This window comes from Corticium candelabrum, chromosome 13, assembly GCF_963422355.1.
Source record: "Corticium candelabrum chromosome 13, ooCorCand1.1, whole genome shotgun sequence".
NCBI classification, from domain to species: Eukaryota; Metazoa; Porifera; class Homoscleromorpha; order Homosclerophorida; family Plakinidae; genus Corticium; species Corticium candelabrum.
Window position 1 is genome coordinate 1,884,392 of NC_085097.1, and position 26,207 is coordinate 1,910,598.

Below are 26,207 nucleotides of genomic sequence, written 5' to 3' on the forward strand. Positions count from 1 at the left end.
ACTTTCACCAACAGGCGTTTGGCGAAAATTTCCGGAAAATAGTATAGGTGATTAAATAAATTAGTTATTATTTACCTCTACAGATTAGACAAACCAACCAAAGTTAGACTACCCTCTAGTAACGCTGTCTTTAGCCAGTCTCCATCCTAGCTCTAGCTTTAGTCAAAAGTTAAAAAGTGGGCGGAGCTTAGCCAAGCAAGGCCTGGCCCACCCACCATCTGGAGGACACGCAATTGGAGGCTTTTTGGTGGCAGACGCACTACGTAATCTGTACTTTGAGCAAGTCAGAGTGTACAGAAATTAGTTTGGAGCCACCCAATTGAGCTACACTTGGAGAGTCACCGGCGTTGCCAGCGAGCAATTACCTCGACACCTCTTTGTTACGTTTGAGTCTACCGAATGGGACGGGAAGCAGCTCTAGAACAACCAAATCTTCGGCAACGTCAAGCTGGCACGCTTGAGTGTTTGCGTTAAAAAGTAGACAGTACCCAGACAGGGAGATCGAGACAAACTTTATCGAAGCCTCTAAAACTACTCGAGGGCCTACATGTTATTCCGGAAAGCGGTCAAGAAATATTCGGACACGGATTCTGGAAGCCAATTGTCTGACGAAGAAATTGTGTTACTTTACCAGATCACACATGTCGACGTGTCCAATCACAGAGAAAAGTTGAAGATGGGCACATCCGACCTCGTAATATACGATGACGGTTGGAAGAAAGTTTCAAGAAATTAGCAGACTCTACTGCTGATGGTATCATGTCTACTGTTTGGTACTGAGTGATTGATACTTGACGTTGGAGGGGGTGAGTGGTACGATGAATGTGATTGTTTAATTAATGTAACGTATAGTTATAAACATGAGTTATGTCAAAGTTGGGTCTCACTCTGACGGATAGACAGGACGAAGCGTTGCGAAATGGATTCAGAAACATACGAGCTACAACCTACATGATCTCACTTTCAGTTATCGGGAGGTGATGTCTTGAATATAACCAAGACTCAATACAATAAGATTACAAAAGCAAAGACCCTGCAGAGGTGGAACATTGATTTGAAACTGTCCAAGTCGCAGATCGCTAAAATGTTGGAAGAATCGGCTCAATATAGGATAAATTTATACCAAAAATCCTCAGATTTGTCCACGCCGTGCTCGTCAGACTGGGATTGAGCGCCGTATCGGGTGCTGTATGGAGCCATTGAGAAAGCTGTCAGTGGTGATGGTGCCGTTCGCCGTGTTGCGAGAAAGGTGCGACCAAGGGTGCGACTAAGAAGGATGTATTTATGTAAGCATTGTTGACCGGCTTATCAGCACCACTCATACTGAATACGTTGAGTATCGGTAGTGGAGCCGGTGGAGCGGGCAAAGGATTGATGTTACCCGGCTCCTTTGGCTATGGAAACAAGAGACAAAGACGTGAAAGTCTCTAAACAATTTACAGATCGACGAGGCACTCGAGAATCGTGGAGTAGACAACTATAGAGGTATACCTACAGTAAAGACACCCTACCGAACAAACCCAAAGCCAATGAGTCTCTAGTCATCAACCTAGAAGATTACTTTGATGGTGATGAAACCCATTGGTTGGCCAATCATAACGATCCCAAAACACAAGATGCAAAATACTTTAATATTTTTAAGATGTGACCTCCGGAGGATGTCTACCACTATATGCAAAAGACGGGAAAGACATCGCGTACAATTCTAGCGTGCTACAAGATAAAAAATAGAGTCCTGTGAGGTTACTATTGACTATACTTTATCGTTCATCGTTGGCAAGGTTGCTCCATTTAAGATATTCTTCTCAACTTTACCCAAGTGCCGTCGTTGGGAAATAAACGTCGTGTGGGTGGTTTATGTAAACACTTTTTAATGTATTAGTGTATGTAGAACCATGGTGTCGTACTGTGTGAAGTGTAAACGAAAGACTTCGGAAGTGAATCCGAATCCTATACGAAAAAAGGAACAATAGGATAGTGGTAAGATCGACGTGCCCGGTGTCTATAACCACAAAAACTAGATTTATGTCGAGGAAAAATCGAGGGGCTGGATTGGGTGGAATCATAACTAGTATACTACTTATCGGGCCGCTACTCAAAGGGATATTTGGTAGTAGAGCCGGAAAGAGGTTTCGTCCACATGGCAGAGTGGGTGGTGTAAAAATAGTACCGTGAACGGACCAACTAGCTGAAGAACTTCATAAACTAGCGAAACGGCGGTTTCCAACAAGACGTGTTAGAATGGGAGGTGTGGACGACACGTGGTCTGCAGATCTCGTCGACATGCAGTCTTTCTCGAAATATAACGACGGAATCAAGTATCTTTTCAACATCATCGATGTGTTCAGCAAGTACGCGTGGTCTATTGCGTTGGTAGACAAGACGGGTAATAATATATTTCGTGCTTTCGACACGATACCAAGAAGGAAACCCAGCAGGTTGTGGGTGGATCGAGGTGGTGAATTTTACAATAGGACCTTGAACCTCTGGGTAGAAGACAACGGCATCGAGAGATATTCGACATACAATGAGGAAAAAGCGATGGTGGTGCGAAGATATAATCGAACCCTAAAAACTACAATGTTGGAATACATGTCGGCCAACAACACCTATAAGTACATAGACGTTTTGGGTAAATTGTTGAAGAAATACAATACATCGTGTCATATATGTCTATACGAATGACCTCAGCAAAGCCAACAACACAAAACCTTTTAGAATCATCCAAATCAACCAAATCAACCGTTTAGAATCATCTGTACGTTGACACAGTAGAACCCCACAAACCCATTGTTGTTAACCAAGATCAAAGTCGGTGATCGTATTCGAATATCCAAGAAAAGGACCACGTTTGAAAAAGGATACACACCTAACTAGATCAAAGAAGTTTTCGAGATCGTCGACATACAGAACAGCAACCCGGTGACCTGTAAGCTTAAAGATTTGAATGGTCAACCCGTCGACGGATCCTTCTACGAGCCAGAGCTACGACCCAAGATGTGTTTCGTATCGAGAAGGTGATACGGAGAAAGGTCAACAAGCGTTTGTCAAATGGAAAGGATACAACACATTCAACAGTTGGGTGGACAACCTCATCACCCTTGGATGAGATACGATGGTCTCTCCTAATTGCTCGTATAGATCGAATCGTTGCAATTGTTTCCTGATGTGGTAGTTCATGTAGTATTTTGAGTTTGGCACATTGTGAGCGTGCAGTCCGGCTTGCGGTTGTTCTATTTGGCGGATGAGACCACAGATATTGCATTCGTGTTTACACTCGCACACATTTTTAAATTCACCACCACATGCACATTTTTAGAAATAGGATCGACTCATTCTAATTTTTTCGGAGAGTGGAGAGCGCAGTACCAACATTGCTCGTTTCTGTGGATGGTAGTCCCACAGTTGGGACATTGAATATCTCGGGGTTTGCGGCAAGTGCCGACGCCTTACTAATTATCAGTTTTGCAAGTGCATATGTTAATATCACATAGATTTCATTTCTCTAATAGGGCGCAACATTTTTATGTAACTTTTGCATATGAAGGATCTCAAACAGCTGTTGCATTTGTACCAGGAGGACCTCATTTCGATGACTCTCGACAAGGCGTTGAATGTCTTGAACCCACCAAATTAAAGAGCTCAGCTGTCTCTTACAACTACACGACCTACGGTATATCGGGCACAAGGCGCTCGACTCGGCATTGTGTGTTCTGACACCTCCCTCCGAGGACATGGACGTAGAGGAGACTGTGAAACCATATGATGGGCATTGGTGCAAACCACTGCCCTCATCTCCAAAACCAAAGCAAATAAAACATTATCCGCTATGTAAGGGTAGTAGTGATGCTAGCAGGTCTGTTCTTATATGGACAACCAATGACGGCATAAGCGTGCACCGCAAATTGGACTCCAAAATTAGCCGCACATTTGCACCCCAAATTGCACCTCGAAATTGACCCCAAACTGGCACAGTTACACCTAAAATTGCCCCCAACTTGGCACATTTGCACGATATGTTCGTGCCCCTTCTTCGGCACATATCGCGGCCCATTCCATGTTGGTTGCACTCCATCAGTGGCATAGCATCACGATCCCAAGGTGTCCATGTCGGGCGGCGTTAGCCATGACAGTATCGAGATCTTCAGCATCCCAATCATAACACAAATGTACTATAGATTCGTGACCATGCTTGCAGCACACAGCATAGTCTGTTTGATGGCGGTAAACCCCAAATCACGACATAGTTGCACGACAGATTTACGACCTTCTTTGGCAGCAAATGTCATAGCCAGGTCGATTTCTTGGGCACCCCAATGGTAGCACAGATAAACAGCGGATTCGTAACCACCACTCGTGGCCCGTACCATAGCCGTGTCGACGTCGGTGGCTCCCCACTCATAACATAGTCGCATTGAATTTTCACAACCATTGTTTGCTGCCCAGACAATGGGTGGCTTGAAATCGGTAACCCCCAATCGCGAAACAGTTGCATGATGTTTTCGTGACCACTACTTGCAGCCCATGATATGGGCGAGTCGAACTTGGAGGCTCTCAATTCTCTATATAAACGGACAACTTCCTCGTGTCCACCTTCTGCAGCCCACTCCATGGTTTCGTCTATTAGGGTGTGTGAACTCTAGTAGACTGCAACTGATTGTATCATGTACTCAAGCTACGCTACTCAAATCCCGCGCAAGAATTCAAACGTCTTCCGACCACATTCCGTCTTCTAGTGCCTTTTCTAGGTGTGGGGACCACATGCGTGTGATAGAACAGCAACAGTTGCCTGAATCTACGGATGCGACAACGCCTTTCACTACAGAATTCCGCAAGTCGTGCTGCGGATTCGCTTTGCGCAAGAAAAAACTGCCGGACCAACACAAAGTAGAGCAATCTTCTTTGATTCATTGCTGTGATACGCAATATGAATAAACCAGAATGTTTTGACAAGCGCTAACCCCAGCTGAACACAGCGCTAACCCTACATTTGGAAGGGCCATGCTAGCACTGCTCTAACCCACATTCCTGTCGTAAACTGACCTGATTATTGTAATTGGCTAAGCTAAGCAGTAGCAAACCCAATTCTAAATCCTAGTGTGAACACAGCCTAAGTTCCGTACAATAATCGTCAACAAGGAAAGCGATTGATTTCTTGTTAGCAGTTGCAAACAGGTGAGTTCTGTTTGTTATCTATCTTCGACAAGACCTGGCAATCGCAAATATGAATTACATTATTCTGGTAAGAAAATCTTGTTACTAACCTGTCTCGTATCTGTTTGGCAGTCTCTAGTGTGTCTCTGGTTGCCATGCATGTACGACCAATAGCAAATATTGCTTTTTGATTAGACCGCGCACATTCCTGAACGTGACAGATCTCCAGCCAGCCACAAACATCTACAGCCCAGGACGGAGACCGGAAGTCAGTTCACCCCTAGGCGTTTGATCAGCTACTCGCCAAGTCTCGTGACTTTTACAAGGCTCATAGCTGAACTTCTTAAAGACATGTACAGGAAATTCTTGGCAAACACTATCTGGGGAAAGTACAAATTTTGAATATTGGTATGGTAACAGTCGTAGCTCCATAGGTCGGCCGCCTGCGCCGGCTCTGCCGACAGCAAGACAGACACAGACATGCGGACATGCATGCAGACGAGCCATGTAGAGATATAGAGATGATCGAAGGGCTACCGTATCGGAAAGCATCGTCACTAGCTAACCCGTCTATAGCTCCATCTCTAATTAACGAAATTATATCTACTCCAATTTACAAATTGTACCAGTGTATGTTTGCAATTGGAAATTTAAAAAAGGCTTTTCACAATTAATTGTTTCGTGCATTGAAAGATATTTCTCCAGACACGCAGGCAGCTATACATTACACTGAAATATTTTATGTTTGGCATAAAAGAAGATGATGATATTGAGATCAGCTAATGTTAAATAGTCAAATCTTGTATACAGTTCGATGTGTAATAGATTACCCGAAATTGACTGGCGTATACCATAATTTGTGCGACAATTACGTAATGTATTAACTGTACTTGTGATGTGAGCCTCTGGCAATTCTGATACCTTTCAAGCAATGATAAACACCAACTATAATTTGAATTTTTCCTTTAGTAAGCAGCAGCAAAATTAATTAAGACACCAATCAGCGAAATATAGCAAGCGCATACGCTATTTCTACCTACGTAAGTGTTTGTCGACATTTACGGCTCACATTGTCTTCCTAACAGAGACTTCAATAAAGCGCAAGTCATGTTTTTCGTTCTTTTCTTGTCGGCATGCCGTAATCCACAGTCCATTGCCGGGTTTGAGAGAGCTGTCGTATACTCGTGATATCCCTCTGTCCGAACCAGCATTCCACGTAATTCCCAAAGTGTGAGTAGGAGACACCTCAAACCTGATGTTCCAGAATTGATAGTTAACATTTTCCCATGATGATTGAGAACCAAATATTTCACAAATTGATGAATTGGCTACAACTTGAACTGCTCTAATGTGGGTATTGTCAAAGAAAAAAAAGCCCACACAGAGCGATTGATCGCAAATCACTATAGCAATATCGCTGTCGTCCGTGATCTGAATTTTCCAAAATTTGACATGTATAACATAAACAAACGAACTGTTTAATATTCCTGGTTCTACTATAGGTGCCTACACATTTTAGCTCATTAAAATACAGACATAGTTATAAACACAAATAATTATACTGTACCTTTATTATTCGTCCGTTTTCTGTGTTCCCGGTGCCAATGGAAAGGCGATATGTCTCGTTTATTGTTGTAGTTTCGAAATATTCAGCATTTTGCTTCAACCAAGTGGGTGACATGAATAGATAGATATCATTCTAACACGCATATACACACCAAGTCAGTAGATCAACTGAAAACGACCACGTTGTTACAATTTACCGTCTAAAATAAAATTACGTTAATTTGTAGTGACTTACATATTTAGCTATATATATATATATGTGTGTGTGTGTGTGTGTGTGTGTGTGTGTGTGTGTGTGTGTGTGTGTGTGTGTGTGTGTGTGTGTGTGTGTGTGTGTGTGTGTGTGTATGCATGTGTAGTGTGACCTTTACAAAGACATATCGAATGGGCTTATCTATGGGACTATATCCAACATTTGTATTGTCTGAGCAGCAACAAATTGAGCTTACAAACTATCCTACAAGTACATCAGAAAAAATAATTCAATTGATTCCATTTTGTTTCCCGCGAGCGTGTTTGCGTGAATTTACAGAAATATGCAATGTGAGGGTTATAATTACAAAGATGTAACTGCATGAAACTGAGGAGACGGATGCTAAACAGTTCGATTAGCAACCATTTTGTTGTAAGATTAATTAAATTTCACACAATAGCTGCCTTACATTGTGTCTAGATTACCAGATATGAAACTGTTAACATTGAGCTTTTGTATGATGTGTTATGAGCTTTTGTATGATGTGTTATACTTTGATTTTCAAAACGATATGTTACAGAAGGACAGACAGGCATGCCACACACAAACAGAAACCAGACAGACTGACAAACAGAAAGACAGACAGACAGACAAACAACAGGCAAAGACACAGACAGACAAACAGAGAGACAGACAGACAAACAGAGAGTCAGACAGACAAACAGAGGGACAGACAGACAAACAAAGAGACAGACAGACCAGGCCCATAATCGCTGGTTGAGATGATGGAGTTTCAACCATACAAGTTTACAAAACTTTCCTTTTGCCATTTCTCAATTTGTAAAAACTTTTTAGATAGAACAGAAAAAGTTGAATAACAAACACAATATATTATCATGACGTCACTGCACATTTATTCAGGCATAGATTTTGTTTTTCTAACAAGAAAACTTTTGCTCTGTAACATAATTGTCTAAACAATTGCTATTTAAAAACATGCTTAATTAATCAACCAATTAATACTGATTATTAACTTTAATTCTTCAAAATTGATACCTAAGGCAAGACAAAAGAAACAAACACACATAAACACACACACGCACGCACGTACAAAACAAGCAAACAAACAAACACAAACAGATACAAACAAACACAAAATTTGTTCCAATGCGCATATTCGTAAATTTACAATTAATTCTAACGTCTAAGCTTTGCTGGTACAGAAAGTTGTCCGCTTGAAGCTTGACAATGCTTTCTTGCAACTTTGTACTCGAGTTCTGCGATTATATAGACGTCAGTCTAACGCTCCGATAAAATTCATTTTGAACAAACCAATTGTCCGACCTGCAATTTTATTCGTTCTTCTCTTTCATTCTGCAATTCATCCTTTAGCTGATTGACTTCCTCTGTCGTTTCCTGTAAGCAAAACCAATTAGTAGAAGTACAAACCCTCCGCTGGTATGCAGCTAGAATGTTAGTCGGGTCATGGCGATATCAACTTAGCAGGCTCAGCATTACTGGTAGTAGAAGGGAGCACACCACTCTGACTGACTTCATCACTACCAGCAGCGGCGTCGCATACAGAAATAAATGTTTTACATGTAATACGTATGCGCTAAACAATTTCTAGGTGTCGGCAATTCTACCCCGCCCCGGAACAAATCCGCGAAAGACAAAATAAACCAGCGTTTGGAAATCCGAGGGACAACATGTGCGCAAGCGTATTGCACTACATTTAGTTGCATTTGATCGACCGGAACAAATCTGCGGCCAGAGCAAAGCTGCTGGTACACCGTGCAAGGCGGCGCGAGAGGGTCTGGTGTAGGAGTCTTTAATTAACTAGTTGTACGGTATCCTTAGGCGCCTCGCGTTCGTGAGTAACACGTCCAACGGAGTTTTCTGACCTTCTACTAAAACGCTGAGTCCTAGCTAGACAATACGTATTTGTTGAAACCCAGGGGCAGACCTAGGGGTCCCACAGTGCACCGGAGATCCCCAGTCGATTAAGAGTCAATTCAGGAATCCAAAGTGGAGCGAAGTCAGCACTCCGACTCACGAGGAGTCGGACGCGCCCGACGGGGGCGTAGGGATAAGGTCTTCGTCGTGTTCGGAATCGCGAGGTTCATTCGGGTTATGAAGTTTGGAATCATTTTCTAGGTAATCCATCGTGCATTTTACGTTGTCTGCATGAGTACCTCGTGTCTATCTAGACGTAGACTGCTACCGCTACCTCTGACGTCTAGCTACTTAACTAGCCTAGTGTTGCATTCAATGATTGGTGTTTCTCCGTTGATGTTGACAGACTCCCTGATGAGAAGTGACATTGCCCAGAGGAATCGATGTCGCAAATGATGTCAGAGTCTCTCGTACATAAACTCCCGGATGACTGTGGAAAAACCCAGTGCGTGGGCGAGTACGTGCTGCATCAGTAGTGTATTGTAGAGTTGACTGTCTTGCTATGATGGCTCTATTAATCTCCCTTCCTTGTGTGTCAAGTAGCAGTCTGGCTGCCACTGCTTCTCCTTCAAAGGAAGTCATGGCTGAGGTAGACGTTGGGAGAGTGTGTGGAAACTCAACTATAGATGAGAGGTATGAAATTTCAAGACACCATTTTAAGCCAGGGCCAAATTTTAGATTCCCAGTAACAAACTACGCGGGCATGTCAAGAACTTTCCAGATAAGTAGTCTCGAGAAGTATCATGGACTTGTGTATTCATCATCAAGACAAGGAGCGTTTGGTGTTTATTGCTGTCTATTTGGTGAACACGGACTTGGACAACTTGTTACTAAGCCAATGACTCACATGGCTCACGCACATCAGAACCTTGCAGAGCACTTCGGTACAAAGGAAAAGGCAGGCAAGGAATCACACCTGAATGCCAAGGAGAGGGCCTTGACCTTTCTCCAACTCATGGAAAGCAAACGTCCAGATGTTCATTCTCAAATGTGCACAGGAGTAGCAGAGAGAATTGAAAAGAATAGGCAAATTGTGAAAAGCCTAATGAAGTGTATTCTTATTTGTGGACGACAGAACCTTGCTTTACGAGGCCTCAGAGATGATTCAAAATATCTAAATGGGAAAACGAATCCTGGCAATTTCCAATCTCTTGTTGATTTCAGGGTTGATGCAGGAGACCAGGATCTTATAAATCATTTCACCTCATCTGGGAAGAATTGCACATACAGATCAAAGACAATACAGAATGAAAAGATTGATGAGCTCAAAGACTACATTACAGCAAAGCTAAGTAGAGAGGTCAGGGACGCTGGTGTGTTTTCTGTGATTGCTGATGAGAAGACTGATCACGCAAATGAGGAGCAACTTGGTGTTTGCCTTCGATTCGTAGGTAAGGAGAGCTATAATAATAACTCATAAACCTTGGAAATAGCCAAAGAACTCACTCTTGCTCAATTGTGTGTTGACGTACTTTTAATTAATGTGTTCTTTCAGATTCAAGCCATGACATCAGGGAGATCTTTATGGGGTTCATCAATGTTACTGGCAAACCAGAGGCCAAGATTTGGCTTCAGTCATCAAGGACGGCATTAAAAGGTGGGGTTTGGACATGCAACAGTGCAGAGGACAAACCTATGACGGAGCTTCCAATATGTCTGGCCCTATCAACGGCACTGCAACTATTATTCAGAGAGACTACCCTTTGGCAACATATGTTCATTGCGCCAGTCACTGGTAAGAAGTTAACTATTGGTGTATTATAGTCCAACCACAACCACGATGTTGCTCCCTTTAGTGTAGACATGTGAAATCAAAGTATTTTCGGTTTCTCTTACAGCTTAAATCTTTCTTTGAGTCAGTGCTAAAAGCAACAGTTGGTGAGAAACATGGTAGACAGCGCTGAAAAGATAGTCCTGTGTTACAACTATTCTCCAAAGAAGAACAAGAATTTGCAGAAATGGGTACAATGTGTGTGCCCAGAGTCTCGAAGGACCAAGTTGTTGAACACCTGTCAAACGAGATTTATAGAAAGACACGACGCATTGGAATTGTTCTGTGAACTGTACCCTGCTATTGAGCAGTCCCTTTGCGAAATGGCGAATGACAAGTCGTTTAACAGAGACACTAGTGTCAAGTCCCAAGGTCTTCATGCGGTCACTACAAAATTTCAGTTCAATGTTACTTTACTGACAGTGAAGAACTGTATGGGATACACCAAGGCGCTCAGTAGTAGTCTTCAAGGAAGAGCACAAGACGTTGTCAGGGCATACAGGAGTGTAGACGACGTACGAACAGCTTTAGAAGAGGTACGGTCTAGAGTGAGTGGAGACTTTTCGAGCTGGTACAAGGAGGCATGTGAAATTGCAGCAGCGGTGAAAGTGGATCCTTCTCTACCAAGAGTGTGCAATCGGCAAAGAAACAGAGACAACGTTCCCGCCGAAACTCCGGAAGAGTACTACAGACGATCGTTGGGGATACCCTATTTAGAAGAGCTCGTGGCTCAGCTGCAAGCTAGGTTTTCTTCACTAGGTAAGATCTGTGATGAAGGACTTCACTTGATCCCGTCTATCATTTGCCAAGATCGTGAACCTGAACTGCGGCTTCAGGATAAGATTCAACGGTTTGTGCGTACCTACCTGGTTAACCTTGTAAGCCCATTGGGTGTCAACGTTGAACTCGCTCTTTGGGAGAGAACATGGAGACGACTAGCTACCAACCATCCGTCCACTGCCCAAGACACATTGATAGCATGCATTGAACAGGATTTTCCCAACGTTTATGCGCTCTTGAAGGTTCTATGTACCATTGGCGTTACCTCATGTGAAGCAGAGAGGGCAAACAGTGAGCTGACATACCTCAAGACGTACCTAAGGGCTACTAAGACACAGAGCCGCATGAATGGATTAGCTCTGATGCATGTTCATTACGGATTAGACATCGATCTAGAAAATGTTGTAGATATGTTTGCTAGACGACACCTTAGAAGACTAAAATTGGCAAACATTGTCGACTCTGATGAAGTGTAAAATTGTTTATGTTTGTGTGTGTGTGTGTGTGTGTGTGTGTGTGTGTGTGTGTGTGTGTGTGTGTGTGTGTGTGTGTGTGTCCTTGTGTGAGCATTGAAGCATTGTTCTTTTCCGCCATCGTTTGACGAAATGTGTAAACTTAGGTGACCTACAGTACAAGTCCAGTGACTGTGTTCGGAGTCTCGGATTCTTCAAATTGATGTCAAAATTGGAACACCCCAATCTTTTTCCTGCATCCGCCCCTGAAACCCTAGCTGTCATGGAAGTAAACATGCACACTTCCTAGTAGTTTAGATTACGTATATAGGCCAGGTATAGTATTTACTGACATAGATAGAAATTATTATCGGCAAACATTGACTATCAACAGTGTTAGATGCAGCACAGTGTGGTAAACTAAAGGATGATTGTAGTATGGGACGTATGAATAGTTGACTGTAGGTGGCATTCAGCTAATAAAGGTGTTTCTTGGTTGTCAAGTACACACAATGAATCCCTAAAATACAGTGTTAGATGCAGCACAGTGTAGTAAAGGATTGATCCTACTGTAGTACGGGTTGTGTGAATAGTTGACTGTAGATGGTATTCAACTCCCGAAGGTGTTTCTTGGTTGTCAAGTACACACAATCCCTAGCTACAACACAAAACGATGGGGCGACGGAAGTTCATAAACCTTTTCGTCGCCGTTTGCTCACTTAAATGAATCGTTCTTAGACTCATCTGTAGTCGGAGACGGAAACGATTTCTAAAGGTAGGTCATGTCATGAAACGTGGTCGTGGGGAGGAAAATCTGAGATTTGTGTACACACACACACACACACACACACACACACACACACACACACACACACACACACACACACACACACACACACACACACACACACACACACACATACACACACACACACACACACACACACACACACACACACACACACACACACACACACACAAACACACACACACACACACACACACACACACACACACACACACACACACACACACACACACACACACACAAATGCACCAAGACGTCGAAGAAAACCTATATAGGACCACGCCCCTTTCTATTGTGCGACCCGGATTAGAAGCCTCGCTGCGCTCGGCAATGACGTCAGAGCCACTTATTCAACCAGGTAGAGTTTGTAGCGTACGTTATCTGTGACGCGTGTTGCTCCAGAAGCCGAAAGAACGCGCCCGTGCATAGTTCGATGCATTGTACAGTTTCTTAGCCTCGTCCCCAGACTCACGTGAGTCTGGCAGTGTCCGGTTCCCGTATGACATTTTCAGCCTCCCGTGAGTCTGGACTCACCGCACCTACTTTCACACACTTACTTCACTAAGTGTCACCCCACGTCATAGAGTTGGCACACCACGTGACTACATACTATCACGTCACAAACTCAATTAGCTATATCTGATTGCAAGACATTATTGCGGCTTGAGTCACCCACCATTGTGTGTCCAGTTTCCAAACAGCGCATGCCTCATGGTGATTAGTCCACTCGGTGTGTGAACCAAGTTCATGCTCTCCTAATTCTCTCAAGACGGTTTCAGCATGTGGAAAGGTGAGTGTATCCTACCTTATTGTCTTACTCGTATAGACTGGCGAACCTGCCAAGTCCAGTTACTTCGTGTGCAGTTCATTCGTTGTTTTGTCGCACATCTGCTTTCTGCACGGTCCTTGCTAGTCCGCAGACTCTAGTGTAAAAGCCAGTAGGGCGCGCAATGGCAACGAGAGACATTGACGTGGAATTACAGTCCGCTCTTCGTATTTTCAATTATGATGACTTCCGGGAGGGTCAACTTGAAGCCTCTAGGGCCATCCTAAGGGGAAAAGACGTCTTTGTCCGCATGAAAACTTCTGGCGGGAAATCTCTCTGCTACCTTGTACCAGCGCTAGTCATGCCAGGATCTTGTATAGTTGTGAGCCCATTGATATCTTTGATGGACGACCAGGTATTACACACCGAAATAGTTCCAACTATAGCTATGTCTAACTCTTCCTGCTCAAGGTGAGTAAGCTAGAGGAAAAGTCCATCTCTGTCACTCGAGTGGCTTCTCTGGCAGATGATGTACTTCTACAGGATATGTGTTTGGAGAAGTTCAAACTGAGTGAGCACCTATTTTTGCAAGAACAGATATAGCTGCCAGACTGTGTATGTCCTTTGGTGTTGTGACTGTCTGTGTATCATCTGTACTAGAACCTATTGTTGATAGCAGGGATGTGATCTTAGGTGCATGCTGCAACAACTGCTCGTGAAGTTGAGAGAGACTGAATTCGGTTAGAGTGGCTGGATCATCTTCTTTAATCGGACCAATGGAGAGAACTCCTCCTGATCTTCGTATGCTTTCTAATTCAGCATCTAACTCTGCTCTTACTCTGTCCCATGGGATGTGCTGCATTTGGTTCTCCAGGTCATGCCTGACCTTCCTTTCATGCTGCAGTTGAAGCTCCAGCTGTTGTCTACTCTGCCTTTCATACTGCAACTGAAGACTCAAATCTTGCCTAAGCTGCTGTTCAAGCTTCAGTTCATCATCTAAGTCAGACATCTGTTGAGCTGTTGATGACAGACGGGGATGTTTGGATGCATCTCCCAGCTTCCTTCTGATGCCGTTATACATGTATGTCTTACCACCATGAACACGGACATGTTTCTTATCAAAATTACTGCTTGAGCCAAACTCAACATGTAATAGCTTTCCTATCGTACTAGGAGATAATGTAGCTTCTCCGGTAGCCTCTAAAGCAGAATTCAAGCAATCCACAACATCCTTCGTCATCACTTTGTCTGCCTCGTCTCCCAGCTCAAACTTCTCGTGAAGTCTACCATAACATCATCATTGTAGCAAAGATTAGAGATTGTGTAATACAAGGTAGGTGCCCTTACAACTTTGTGTAACGTGAATCCATAGATATTGTCAGAATTTAACGGTGTTTCTCTTTCTTAGCCGTGGCAAAAGCAAGAGGTACACTGAGCAAGTGAGAACTATACTCACAAATGAAACTCGTATGAGATCATCTTTCCTTTTGTAGGCCATGGGACATGGGCAGATCACTAATTAGTACAGAGGGCGTATTTGTGTTGGTCACTGTGTGATGGCAGGGACACAATTACGTAGTTTGCACTACAGGTGAAAGTCCTATGACATAATCGTTTCTTTGTGTTGGAATGGTTAGGTCACTTCTATTACTTCCGAAGTTCAGAGGGCGTATCTTTGTTGATAGCTAGAGACTAGCGCTGAACGTTTACAGAAAGCCACTGATGTTCTAGCCAGAACTTAGCTTTATTACGTGTCTTGTAGAACAGATGAATCCTCTGAGATAGTCGTTTCTTCCGTTTTTGGCATAGTAATACATCGCTAGTATTTAAACCTGCCCTAGCTAAGATTACAGCAGCTAGATATCAGAGAGCGCATGATTTGTTTACAGCTTGGCGCCCAACACTTGGCTTTACGTGATCATAACTACCTCAATTGGTATCAGAAACTCCATGCACGAAGACACTCAATTGAGCTGAGCGTGCGCAAATTTAGAATTCAATGTCCCAAACGACGTCCATCAGGCCGTCTTATTACCACTGAATGTTGGCACTGTCTTGCAGTGCCAGTTGCACATACTGGAATCATGCATGTCGCTCTCCCCTGTGTAATGTCTTTCCACGTGATCGGCAGCACAGGGAATGAAACCGATATGCATGGAGTCATGTTTGTAAGCGTGTCGAATGAAACCAATATGTATTTGCAATCAGATATAGCTAATTGAGTTTGTGACATGATAGTATGTAGTCACGTGGTGTGCCAACTCTATGACGTGGGGTGACACTTAGTGAAGTAAGTGTGTGAAAGTAGGTGCGGTGAGTCCAGACTCACGGGAGGCTGAAAATGTCATACGGGAACCGGACACTGCCAGACTCACGTGAGTCTGGGGACGAGGCTACAGTTTCTAAGACTTTGAGAAAACGTTTCTGTATGCCACTACTTGGATTCATCGCCGTTTTCGCTGCTGGCTTGAGACTAGCGTCCGTTTCGCGGAAGCAACGCGTCACTAGAAAGTCTACGCCCAACAACACCTGCGATCATAATTTGTGATTGACCAGACTTGCTGCGCTTTGGCTTTTTGAACATCCATATGCGCTTTCACGTTTTCCGGATATTCAATTATGGATGCTGCATTGAGAATTGAATATCCGAGAATAATTATGTTAACAATTAAATGTTTGAAAAATTCGAAAGCGCGGTAAACTGCGAAACACTCCTGAATAATCAAAACTACCGAGAAAATTAACGTAATGGGAATCACGCACCTAATACACAAACATCTTTGCGGTGACTAGAGACCTAATCTTTGTTGTATTTTCAATATATTAAGCACTTTGCCTTAACCAAGTCGATGACATGAAAAGATAAATATTATTCTAACACGCATATGCACATGAAGTCAGTAGATCAACTGACAACGACTACGTTATTACAATTTACCATCTAAAATAAAAATACGATAATTTATAGTGACTTACATATTTAGTTTTTAGTTGTTGTGTATTTTACTTTATCGACATACTGAAATAAATTGTATCAATTTGAAATCCGTTAATATCTATATGCGTGTGTAGTGTGAGCTTTACAAAGACATATCACATGGGCTTATCTATGGGACTATCCAACATTTGTGTTATCCGAGCAGCGACAAAATGAGCTGACAAACTATCTTAAAAGTACATCAGAAAAAATACTTCAATTGATTCAATTTTGTTTCCCACGAACATGTTTGCGTTAATTTACATAAATATGCATTAGGAGGGTTATAATTACAAAGATGCAACTTCATGAAGCTGAGAAGACGGATGCTAAACAGTTCGATTAGCAACCAGTTTGTTGTAAGATTAATTAAATTTCATACAATAGCTGCCTTACATGGTGTCTAGATTACCTATACCAGATATAACACTGTTAACTTAGAGCTTTTGTATGATGTGTTATACTTTGATGTTCAAAACGATATGTGACTGAAAGGCAGACGGATACGCCAGACACACAAACAGAAACCAGACAGACTGACAAACAGGAAGACAGACAGACAAACAGAGAGACAGACCGACAAGGCCCATAATCGCTGGTTGAGATGATGGAGTGTCAACCACACAAGTTTACAAAACTTTCCTTTTGCCATTTATCAATTTGTAAAAACTTTTTAAGATAGGACAGAACAAATTAAATAACGAACAATTTAATTATATTATCAGAATAACAAACAATTTAATTATATTATCATGACGTCACTGCACATTTATTCAGGCATAGATTTTGTTTTTCTAACCAGAAAACTTTTGTTCTGTAAAATGATTGTCCAAACAATTGCTATTTAAAAACATGCTTAATTAATCAACCAATTAATGTTGATTATTAACTTTAATTCTTCAAAATTGATAACTACGGCAAGAAAAAAGGAAACAGACAAACACTCACACACGCACGCACGCACGCATATACAAAAAAAACACAAACAGATACAAACAAACAAACACAAAACTAGTTCCACTGCGCACATTCGTAACTTTACAATTAATTCTAACGTTTAAGCTTTGCTGGTACAGAAAGTTGTCCGCTTGAAGCTTGACAATGCCTTCCTGCAATGTTGCATTCGAGTTCTGCGATTATATAGACGTCAGTCTAACGCTGCGATAAAATTCACTTTTGAACAAAACAATTAATTGTCCGACCTGCAATTTTATTCGTTCTTCTCTTTCATTCTGCAATTCATCCTTTAGCTGATTAACTTTCACTGTCGTTTCCTGTAAGCAAAACCAATTAGTAGAAGTGCAAACCCTCCGCTGGTATGCAGCTAGAATGTTAGTCGCGTCATGGCGATATAATCTTAGCAGGCTCAGCATTACTGGTACAGTAGTAGAAGGGAGCACATCACTCTGACTGACTTCATCACTACCAGCAGCGGCGTCGCGTAGTATGGGCTAGGGGGGGCTGAAGCCCCACCACTTTTTCGGGAGCGTTTTCAAAATTTTTAATATCAAAGGCCGGAGCCAAAGTCTCAGCAGCGAGTCAGCCCCACCACTTTTTGCACCCACGCGACGCCGCTGCTACCAGCCTTGTAATTAGTGACATAGTTAGCTGTTCAGAACAGTGAATCTATGCGTGCGCTAACTAGATAATACCGCCCCCATCTGTCTAGTCGTTGGTCGACAAGACTCACTGTAACCAGAACAGAAGAAGGCAGTCTAGCCTCGTACCAGACCCTCTCGCGTCGCCGTGCCCGGTTCCCGTATAACTCGACAACGCCGTGTTATACAGGAACCGGTGTAGCGGATTTGTACATGCAGATCTAAAGTAACTGCCGTAACAGTATATTATAGCCTACAACACAAGTAGAAGACTACAAACAAATTTCTATTCAACATCACTGCATGCGGTAAACCACAAACACCGAACGAACTATTACTAGAGGTCTACACATTTGATTCTTCAATTGCGTCAAAAACATGTCTAGATACCCATTCCCCATACCTTTCACTGTCGTAGCCTGCCGTACGCCTATTCACACTAGATAATTATCTAGTGAATTAATTATCTAGTGATCTGAGAGTACAAGCCACTGCTAGATGGCGACAGTTCGCAGCTTCAGGTTGCATAGACTACAAAGAAGCCTCTAAAGCCTATACAAGCTATAACATGGCCAAAGAAACAGAAATAAATGTTTGACATGTAATACGTATGCGCTAAACAATTTCTATGTGTCGGCAATTCTACCCCGCCCCGGAACAAATCAGCGAAAGAAGACAAAATAGAACAGAGCTTGGAAATCCGAGGGGAAAATGCTCGCAAGCGTATTGCACTCCATTTAGTTGCATTTGATCAACCGGAACAAATCCGCAGCCAGAGCAAAAGCTGCTGGTACACGGGGAACGAAGGCGCGAGAGGGTCTGGTGTACGAGTCTTCAAATAACTAGTTGTACGGCATCCGTAGTTCCGTAGGCGCCTCGCGTTCGTGAGTAACACGTCCAACGGAGTTGTCTGACCGTCTACTGAAACGCCAAGTCCTACTAGACAGTACGGTATTTGTTGAAACCCTAGCTGTCATGGAAGTAAACATGCAAACTTCCTAGTAGTTTAGATTACGTCTAGAGGCCTGGTATAGGTAGTCGTCGTTTTGCGATCGTGATCAAGACAATTAAAATGTACAGTCTAGGTATGCACTCAGTTCCATTGTAACGACAGTGGTATGGTATTTACTGACATAGATAGAAATTATTATCGCCAAACATTGACTACCAACAGTGTTAGATGCAGCATAGTAGTAAACAAAAGGATTGATTGTGGTATAGGTCGTGTCAATAGTTGACTGTAGGTGGCATTCAGCTAATAAAGGTGTTTCTTGGTTGTCAAGTACACACAATGAATCCCTAACAGACAGTGTTAGATGCAGCACAGTGTAGCGAAGGATTGATCCTACTGACACACAAACTTGTTAGATAATACGCGAACGCTCGGGAACGCCCAAATCCGTCTGTCCACATGTCCAAATGTCTGTATGTCTGTAACGCGCCGATCGACACGACGCCGGTCTCGGATCGTAGCGAAACGCGGTGGGCCGAGAGACGAAAGGTCGCGTCGGATTGCTTGAGGGGGGGCTGAAATTAACCTAAAATTAGATTGCTACGCGAATGTGTCTTCGCGGAAGTGCCGAGTATGCGGATGTGACGTGTTGAGATACGCGGGAGTTTGTTTATTCAATTGACCGAGTATGCGGTTGGGTAGCCTCAAACTTCCAGACCAGAGAGCGCGCGAAGTGCGCGAACTCTAGTCTGGACCAAGTCGATACTAAAATTATTTTGGAAATAGCCTTCTAAGCCAATCAGCTCCTTTCAACCGAAATGTCGGTTGTAAATTCTGATTGGTTTAGCAGTAATTGGTTATGCTAGGTGCACTAACGCTGATTGCGCGAGTGTGAAATCCTCGTGGGCGGCTAAGTGCACGCCAGAGACTTGATGAAGACTCTGGTGCACGCACAAATCTTTGTCTTAGTTTAAGCTTCTGTTCTTCGATATTTTCAAGCCTGCGGTGAGAGGACATGCACAGCAGCGTCGCGATCATCACCTTTGACAACTGGTCGAGCGGTAGTATCGCCAGTCGAGCGGTTAGACTAGCGAGCGGTCAGCCGAACAATCAAAGAGGCGTGGTTTTATGCCGTCCACCAAGATATCGCCGCAAACACGGCAGACGTCTCTTCTTTGTTCGTGAGATCTCATGGCATTTACAAATGATATGTTGATTTAGGTAAAACGATCTTACGCTGTTAGACTACCATTTAGCATCGCTTTTGATAAATACTTCCAAAATCATTTTAGTATCGACTTAGTCCAGACTAGAGTTCGCGCGCTTTGCGCGCTCTCTGGTCTGGAAGTTCGAGGCTAGCGGCTGTGACGTGTAGTCGTCTGCGCTTCATCTGCATTGATCGTCTGGATGCGCAATCATCTGCATTGTCTGGATGCGCTGGCTGTAGTCGAAGTAAGCCGGCTACGGCTCACGGTCTGCTGAAATGAGATGAGCTGGAGTTTGTTTGCTCAATCCATTAGCCGAATCTGCGGATGTGACGTGCGCTCGCCAGCCACTTCATGTACGCCATCCTCTAATTTCCGGAGTGCAAGATGCGCCGGCTCACCGGACCGCTTTGGCCTGCGTGAGTGCGTCCGTGTGTCAAAGCAGCTGCGTCTTCTTTGCAGAACCAGCCGAACCGAGTCCTACGCCTATGAGAAGTGGCGTACAACAATAGATTGCCACCGCCCATAGGACGGGTAGTACTAGTTTATATATGTCTACAAGCTCCAACACCCGGCTTCGCCCGGGGGACAACACATGCCAGGTGCTTCTCCTTTGCACTTCATACTGCCGCAGTTGACACACACGTTTGTCATAGAGCCAATACAACACGGAAGTGGAGAAGAGACAGGTCGCCTTTATAGGTAGAGATTATAGCATTAATGACAGACAGACAGACAGACAGACAGACAGTTGTGATGTCTTCCTCTACCCATATTGTCTACTCCTCTTTACCAACATTGTCATCATGGATTGTACACATCTTTACCTCGCGTCAGGCTAGGCGTCTTCTATGGTGGTCATGCACTTTGTGATGTCCATCCATGTTATCCGGGAGACAGACAGTGTTCAGTTTTTTGCTTTTTAGTTGTCATTGTAATGTAGTGTATCGCGCTTTGTTAATTTGATTTAGCCTGTAATAGTTCTGATTTATGAAAATATAATACCATTGACAGACAGACAGACAGACAGACAGACAGACAGAAAACAGGTCGCCTTTGTAGGTAGAGATTATAGCAGAAAGTATCTAAAAATGCGTTTGATGCTTGGAGAGGCAGAGGGGGTGTAGCCAGGTCACGTACAGTTTGTATAGAGAACCGTTTACTGTCACTAATTAGCCGTGGTGTAAGTGCTTTTACCGTTTAAATAGTAGCAGCCAGACAGAATTCTCATTCATAGTTATATCCCGTACAATTGCCGTTTCTAGAGCCCGCTGATTTTTGGATTAACGATTGGGTGAAACCATTTCGAGTTGGACGTTGCTGCCGTTGCGAGGAACAGGTGTATCGAACTTGGCATCTATTCGACACGTGTCCAGTTTCAAAAAATCCCGTTGATTGGATTATTGATCCCGTTGAAGGCATTTCGACAGTCCCGTTGCGGAGAACAGATGTATCGAACCTGGCATCTATAATTTCGACGTAAATCCCGGAATGTGCAAGTCACGTGCAATACTTACCCGGATAATCCGTTCCCCGTATATAACGAATGCCGACTCTCGTCATTTCGACAGTCCCGCTGATCGTCGTCTGTTCGAAGACGTTGCTGGCGTTTCGGGGAAGAGGTACATCAAACACGGCAGCTCCGTATCTAACGAAGTCACGACGCGTACCGACTGTCGTCATTTCGACGGTCCCGCTGAACGTCGTCTCTTCGAAGACGTTGCTGGCGTTTCGGGGAACAGGTGCATCGAACACGGCAGCTCTTCGACGGTCGCAGACTGGCAAACGACTGTGTGCGTATTTTTTCGAGACCCGGATATCAGCAAGAATATCATCCTTTTCCCGACGTCGCCGGCAATAGTCGACACGGTCGGCGCGTACCGCCCGACGTCGGGAACGGGCAGTCTAAATTCGGTGGAGACACGACGCGCCGTTCCGGAGATATTCGCGCGCGAGCGGAAGCGAGCGCGATCGGCGGGAAACGGCGTCGTCGTGGGAGAAGTCAGGAAGACGACCGCGGTCTGACTTTCGACCTGAATGAATTCGGCGTGCGCGAGCGAAATTCGGCCGAGATCGGACTCGCCGTCTTCGAGAGACGCTCGTACGTACGGACACACAGACAGACAGACAGACAGACACACACACAGACACCTCTCCTTTATATATAGAGATATATATGAGACCCATATAGGACCACGCCCTTTTCTATTGTGCGACCCTGATTAAAAGCCTCGCTACGCTCGTCAATGACGTCAGAGCCATTTTTCAACCAGGTAGAGTTCGTAGCGTACGTTATCTGTGACGCGTTTGGCTCCAGACGCCGCAAGAACGGGCCCGTGCATAGTTCGATGCATTGTACAGTTTCTAAGACTTCGAGAAAACGTTTCTGTTTGCCAGTATTTGGATTCATCGCCGTTTGCGTAGCCGGTTTGAGACTAGCGTCCGTTTCGCGGAACTAACGCGTCAACAAAAAGGTCTACGCCCAACAACACCTGATATGCCATGTGATATGACACCTACAGCGCTCATAATTTGTGGTTGACCAGACTTGCTGCGCTTTCGGCTTTTTCAACATCCATGCACACAGATGCGCTTTCACGTTTCCCGGATATTCAATTATGGACCCTGCGTTGAGAATTGAATATCCGAGAATAATTATGTTGAGAATTAAATGTTTGCAAAATTCGAAAACGCGGTAAAGTGCGAAACACTCCTGAATAATCAAAACTACCCAGAAAATTAGTTAACGTAATGGGAATCACTCACCTAATACACAAACATCTTTGCGGTGACTAGAAACCTAATCTATTGTTGTAGTTTCAAAATATTGAAGATTTTGCCTCAACCAAGTGGGTGACATAAATAGATAAATATTATTCTAACACGCATATGCACATGAAGCCAGTAGATCAACTGACAACGACCACGTTGTTACAAATTACCATCTAAAACAAAACTACGTTAATTTGTAGTGACTTACATATTTAGTTTTTAGTTGTTGTGCACTTTACTTCAGCAACATACTGAAATAAATTGCATCAATTTGAAAGCCGTTAATATCTATATGCGTGTGTAGTGTGAGCTTTACAAAGACATATCACATGAGCTTATCTATGGAACTACCCAACATTTGTGTTGTTCGAGCAGCCACAAAATGAGCTGACAAACTATCTTTAAAGTACATCAGAAAAAATAATTCAATTGATTCCATTATGTTTCCCGCGAATATGTTTGCGTGAATTTACAGAAATATGCAATATGAGGGTTACAATTACAAAGATGCAACTGCAAGAAGCTGAGAAGACGGATCATAGTTAACAGTTCGATTAGCAACCAGTTTGCTGTAAGATTAATTAAATTTCATACAATAGCTGCCTTACATTGTGTCTAGATTACCTATACCAGACATAAAACTGTGAACTTATAGATTTTGTATGATGTGTTATACTTTGATGTTCAAAACGATATGTGACTGAAAGACAGACGGACACGCCAGACACACAAACAGAAACCAGACAGACTGACAAACAGGAAGACAGACAGACAGACAAACAACAGACAGAGAGACAGACAGACAAACAGAGAGACAGACCCACAGGCCTATAATTGCTGGTTGAGATGATGGAGTGTCAACCATACAAGTTTACAAAACTTTCCTTTTGCCACTTATCAATTTTTAAAAACTTTTTAAGATAGGACAGAACAAATTAAAATAACACAATTTTAATTATATTATCAGAATAACAAACAATTTAATTATATTATCATGACGTCACTGCACATTTATTCAGCCATAGATTTTGTTTTTCTAACAAGAAAACTTTTGTTCCGTAAAATAATTGTCCAAGCAATTGCTATTTAAAAACATGCTTAATTAACCAACCAATTAATATTGATTATTAACTTTAATTCTTCAAAATTGATAACTACGGCAAGACAAAAAGAAGTAAACAAACACTCGCACACGCACGCACAAACGCACATACAAAAACAAACAAACAAACAAACACAAACAGAAAAAAAACATACACAAAACTTGTTCCACTGCGCACATTTCCTAAATTTACAATTAATTCTAACGTTTAAGCTTTGCTGGTACAGAAAGTTGTCCGCTTGAAGCTTGACAATGCTTTCTTGCAATGTTGCATTCGAGTTCTGCGATTATATAGACGTCAGTCTAACGCTCCAATAAAATTCATTTTGAACAAAACAATTGTCCGACCTGCAATTTTATTCGTTCTTCTCTTTCATTCTGCAATTCATCCTTTAGCTGATTAACTTCCACTGTCGTTTCCTGTAATTGTAAGCAAACCAATTAGTAGAAGTGCAAACCCTCCCTCCGCTGGTATTCATTAGGCCGCCAAAGTCTCCTTTCAGGGCGTCGGAGGCGGTCGAGGCGAAATCCGATTATGGACGCTGCGTTAAAAATTGAATATCCGAGAATAATTATGTTGAGAATTAAATGTTTGGAAATTCGAAAGCGCGGTAAACTATTCACAAGGCTAGCTAATTGCGAAACACTCCTGAATAACCAAACCTACCGGGAAAATTAACGTAATGGGAATCAAGCGACTAATTAATACACAAACATCTTTGCGGTGACTAGAAACCTTACCTATAAAGTAAACATCTGTTTCCTGATATCACAGATCAAACTGGAATGAAAGTCATACTTCTTCGATCGGTCACATGCAGAGAGCATCGAAAAAATCGCCTAGTTACAAATGCAATGCGTGGACAGACTTTGAGATTGTACGAAGTATTGCTAGAGTACATTCAGAGCATGCGAAAAACTCATACCTTCATGTTTCGAGCCAATGTAGAAATCTGCAAAAAAAACAGGCAAGCACAGTGACCCTGTAGATGTCAAGACTTGTAAATGTTGCTGGCGCATACCGAATGAAACAGAGTATTTATGAGGCACTCCTGGTTATCTCCTTTTGCCGGTTGTACCCAGAAACTTCCTACCAACAGCTAGAACGAGTATGATTAAGAATCTACAGTACATATTGTGTAGTAAAAGACATTGTCTGCTTACCACCAAAGAAACAACACAAACATATTTCGACATTATTGTCCCTAGTTTGTTCTTCAAAAAAAGTGTACTTGACGATCTCGAGACAATGAGAAAACGGTTCTTTTGCTGAAGCACTGGACTGTGGTCTAGATGACAGGATGTGTTTGTAACCATAGATTTTCCTAAGCAACATTGACGTCTACGTTACGCCTGCCCGAGCTATTTGCATTACAGTAATATCTTGCACTGTTAGCACAAACGTCTAATATCTTAGCAGTTAGCGCCACAGCTACAACAACATCACCTGATTACTTAACAGCAGTGAACTTACGCTCAGTTTCCGGCGTAGACCCCCTAGCAGCGGAGTTATGAAGAAGCAAGAAACATTATAAAACGTACATCTACTAACACATTTAGCAGTAGAGTGACACGTTTCGCAAACAATCTGCATTTATCTTGTATGCCGGTTTTGACGCTGCACGATTGCGGCTAGTCTCGGTCACAGTATGAGCGCACTTCTTGGGTTCTACAGCTTTCAGGTAAGTGATCTTACCTTCATTGGGCATTGTACATACGGTCACAGTCGACTAAGGCTGATTGAAAATGTTTTGTAGTGAATTTGTAGAACTATAGCAGATTCTAGTAATTAGACTGTGTTGGCAAAAGTCAGTTGTTCTGTCTAAACTATGTATTGAATAATAATTAAGATAACCTTTATTTAGCACATCTGGTTTAGTGCTAATCAGCAAATTTTGTGAGTGATAGATTAATCATCATGGAAGTATACTTTGAATATCCATTCTGGCACAAGTTGAATATCACAAGATGCCTTTTCAGTATGCCAGGACTCTGCATACTTGTAAACTGTGTACGTACTACGATCTTGTTGATTGTAAGGTTTTTGCTACATCAGTTATTATCAACAACATGCACTGCTTAGTTCTATATACACAGTAGGTTAGTAGGATATCTTCAATGGACTAATTATCATTCTCTCTCACGACTTCATAAC

At 42.8% G+C, this 26,207-nt stretch overlaps 1 protein-coding gene across 1 annotated transcript; it reads right to left on the reverse strand.

The window, feature by feature from the left end:
• Positions 1–6,078: 6,078 nt before the first annotated feature.
• Positions 6,079–25,380, reverse strand: LOC134189066 (uncharacterized). The gene is made up of 11 exons (XM_062657298.1): positions 25,217–25,380; positions 25,075–25,152; positions 24,979–25,005; positions 24,401–24,472; positions 24,259–24,333; positions 17,626–17,697; positions 17,479–17,553; positions 8,258–8,329; positions 8,116–8,190; positions 6,722–6,853; positions 6,079–6,660 (listed from the first exon to the last, which is right to left on the reverse strand). The coding sequence occupies exons 1-11, from the start codon at positions 25,367–25,369 to the stop codon at positions 6,220–6,222; spliced, it is 1,272 nt and encodes a 423-aa protein (XP_062513282.1). The 5' UTR covers positions 25,370–25,380; the 3' UTR covers positions 6,079–6,219.
• Positions 25,381–26,207: the final 827 nt, after the last annotated feature.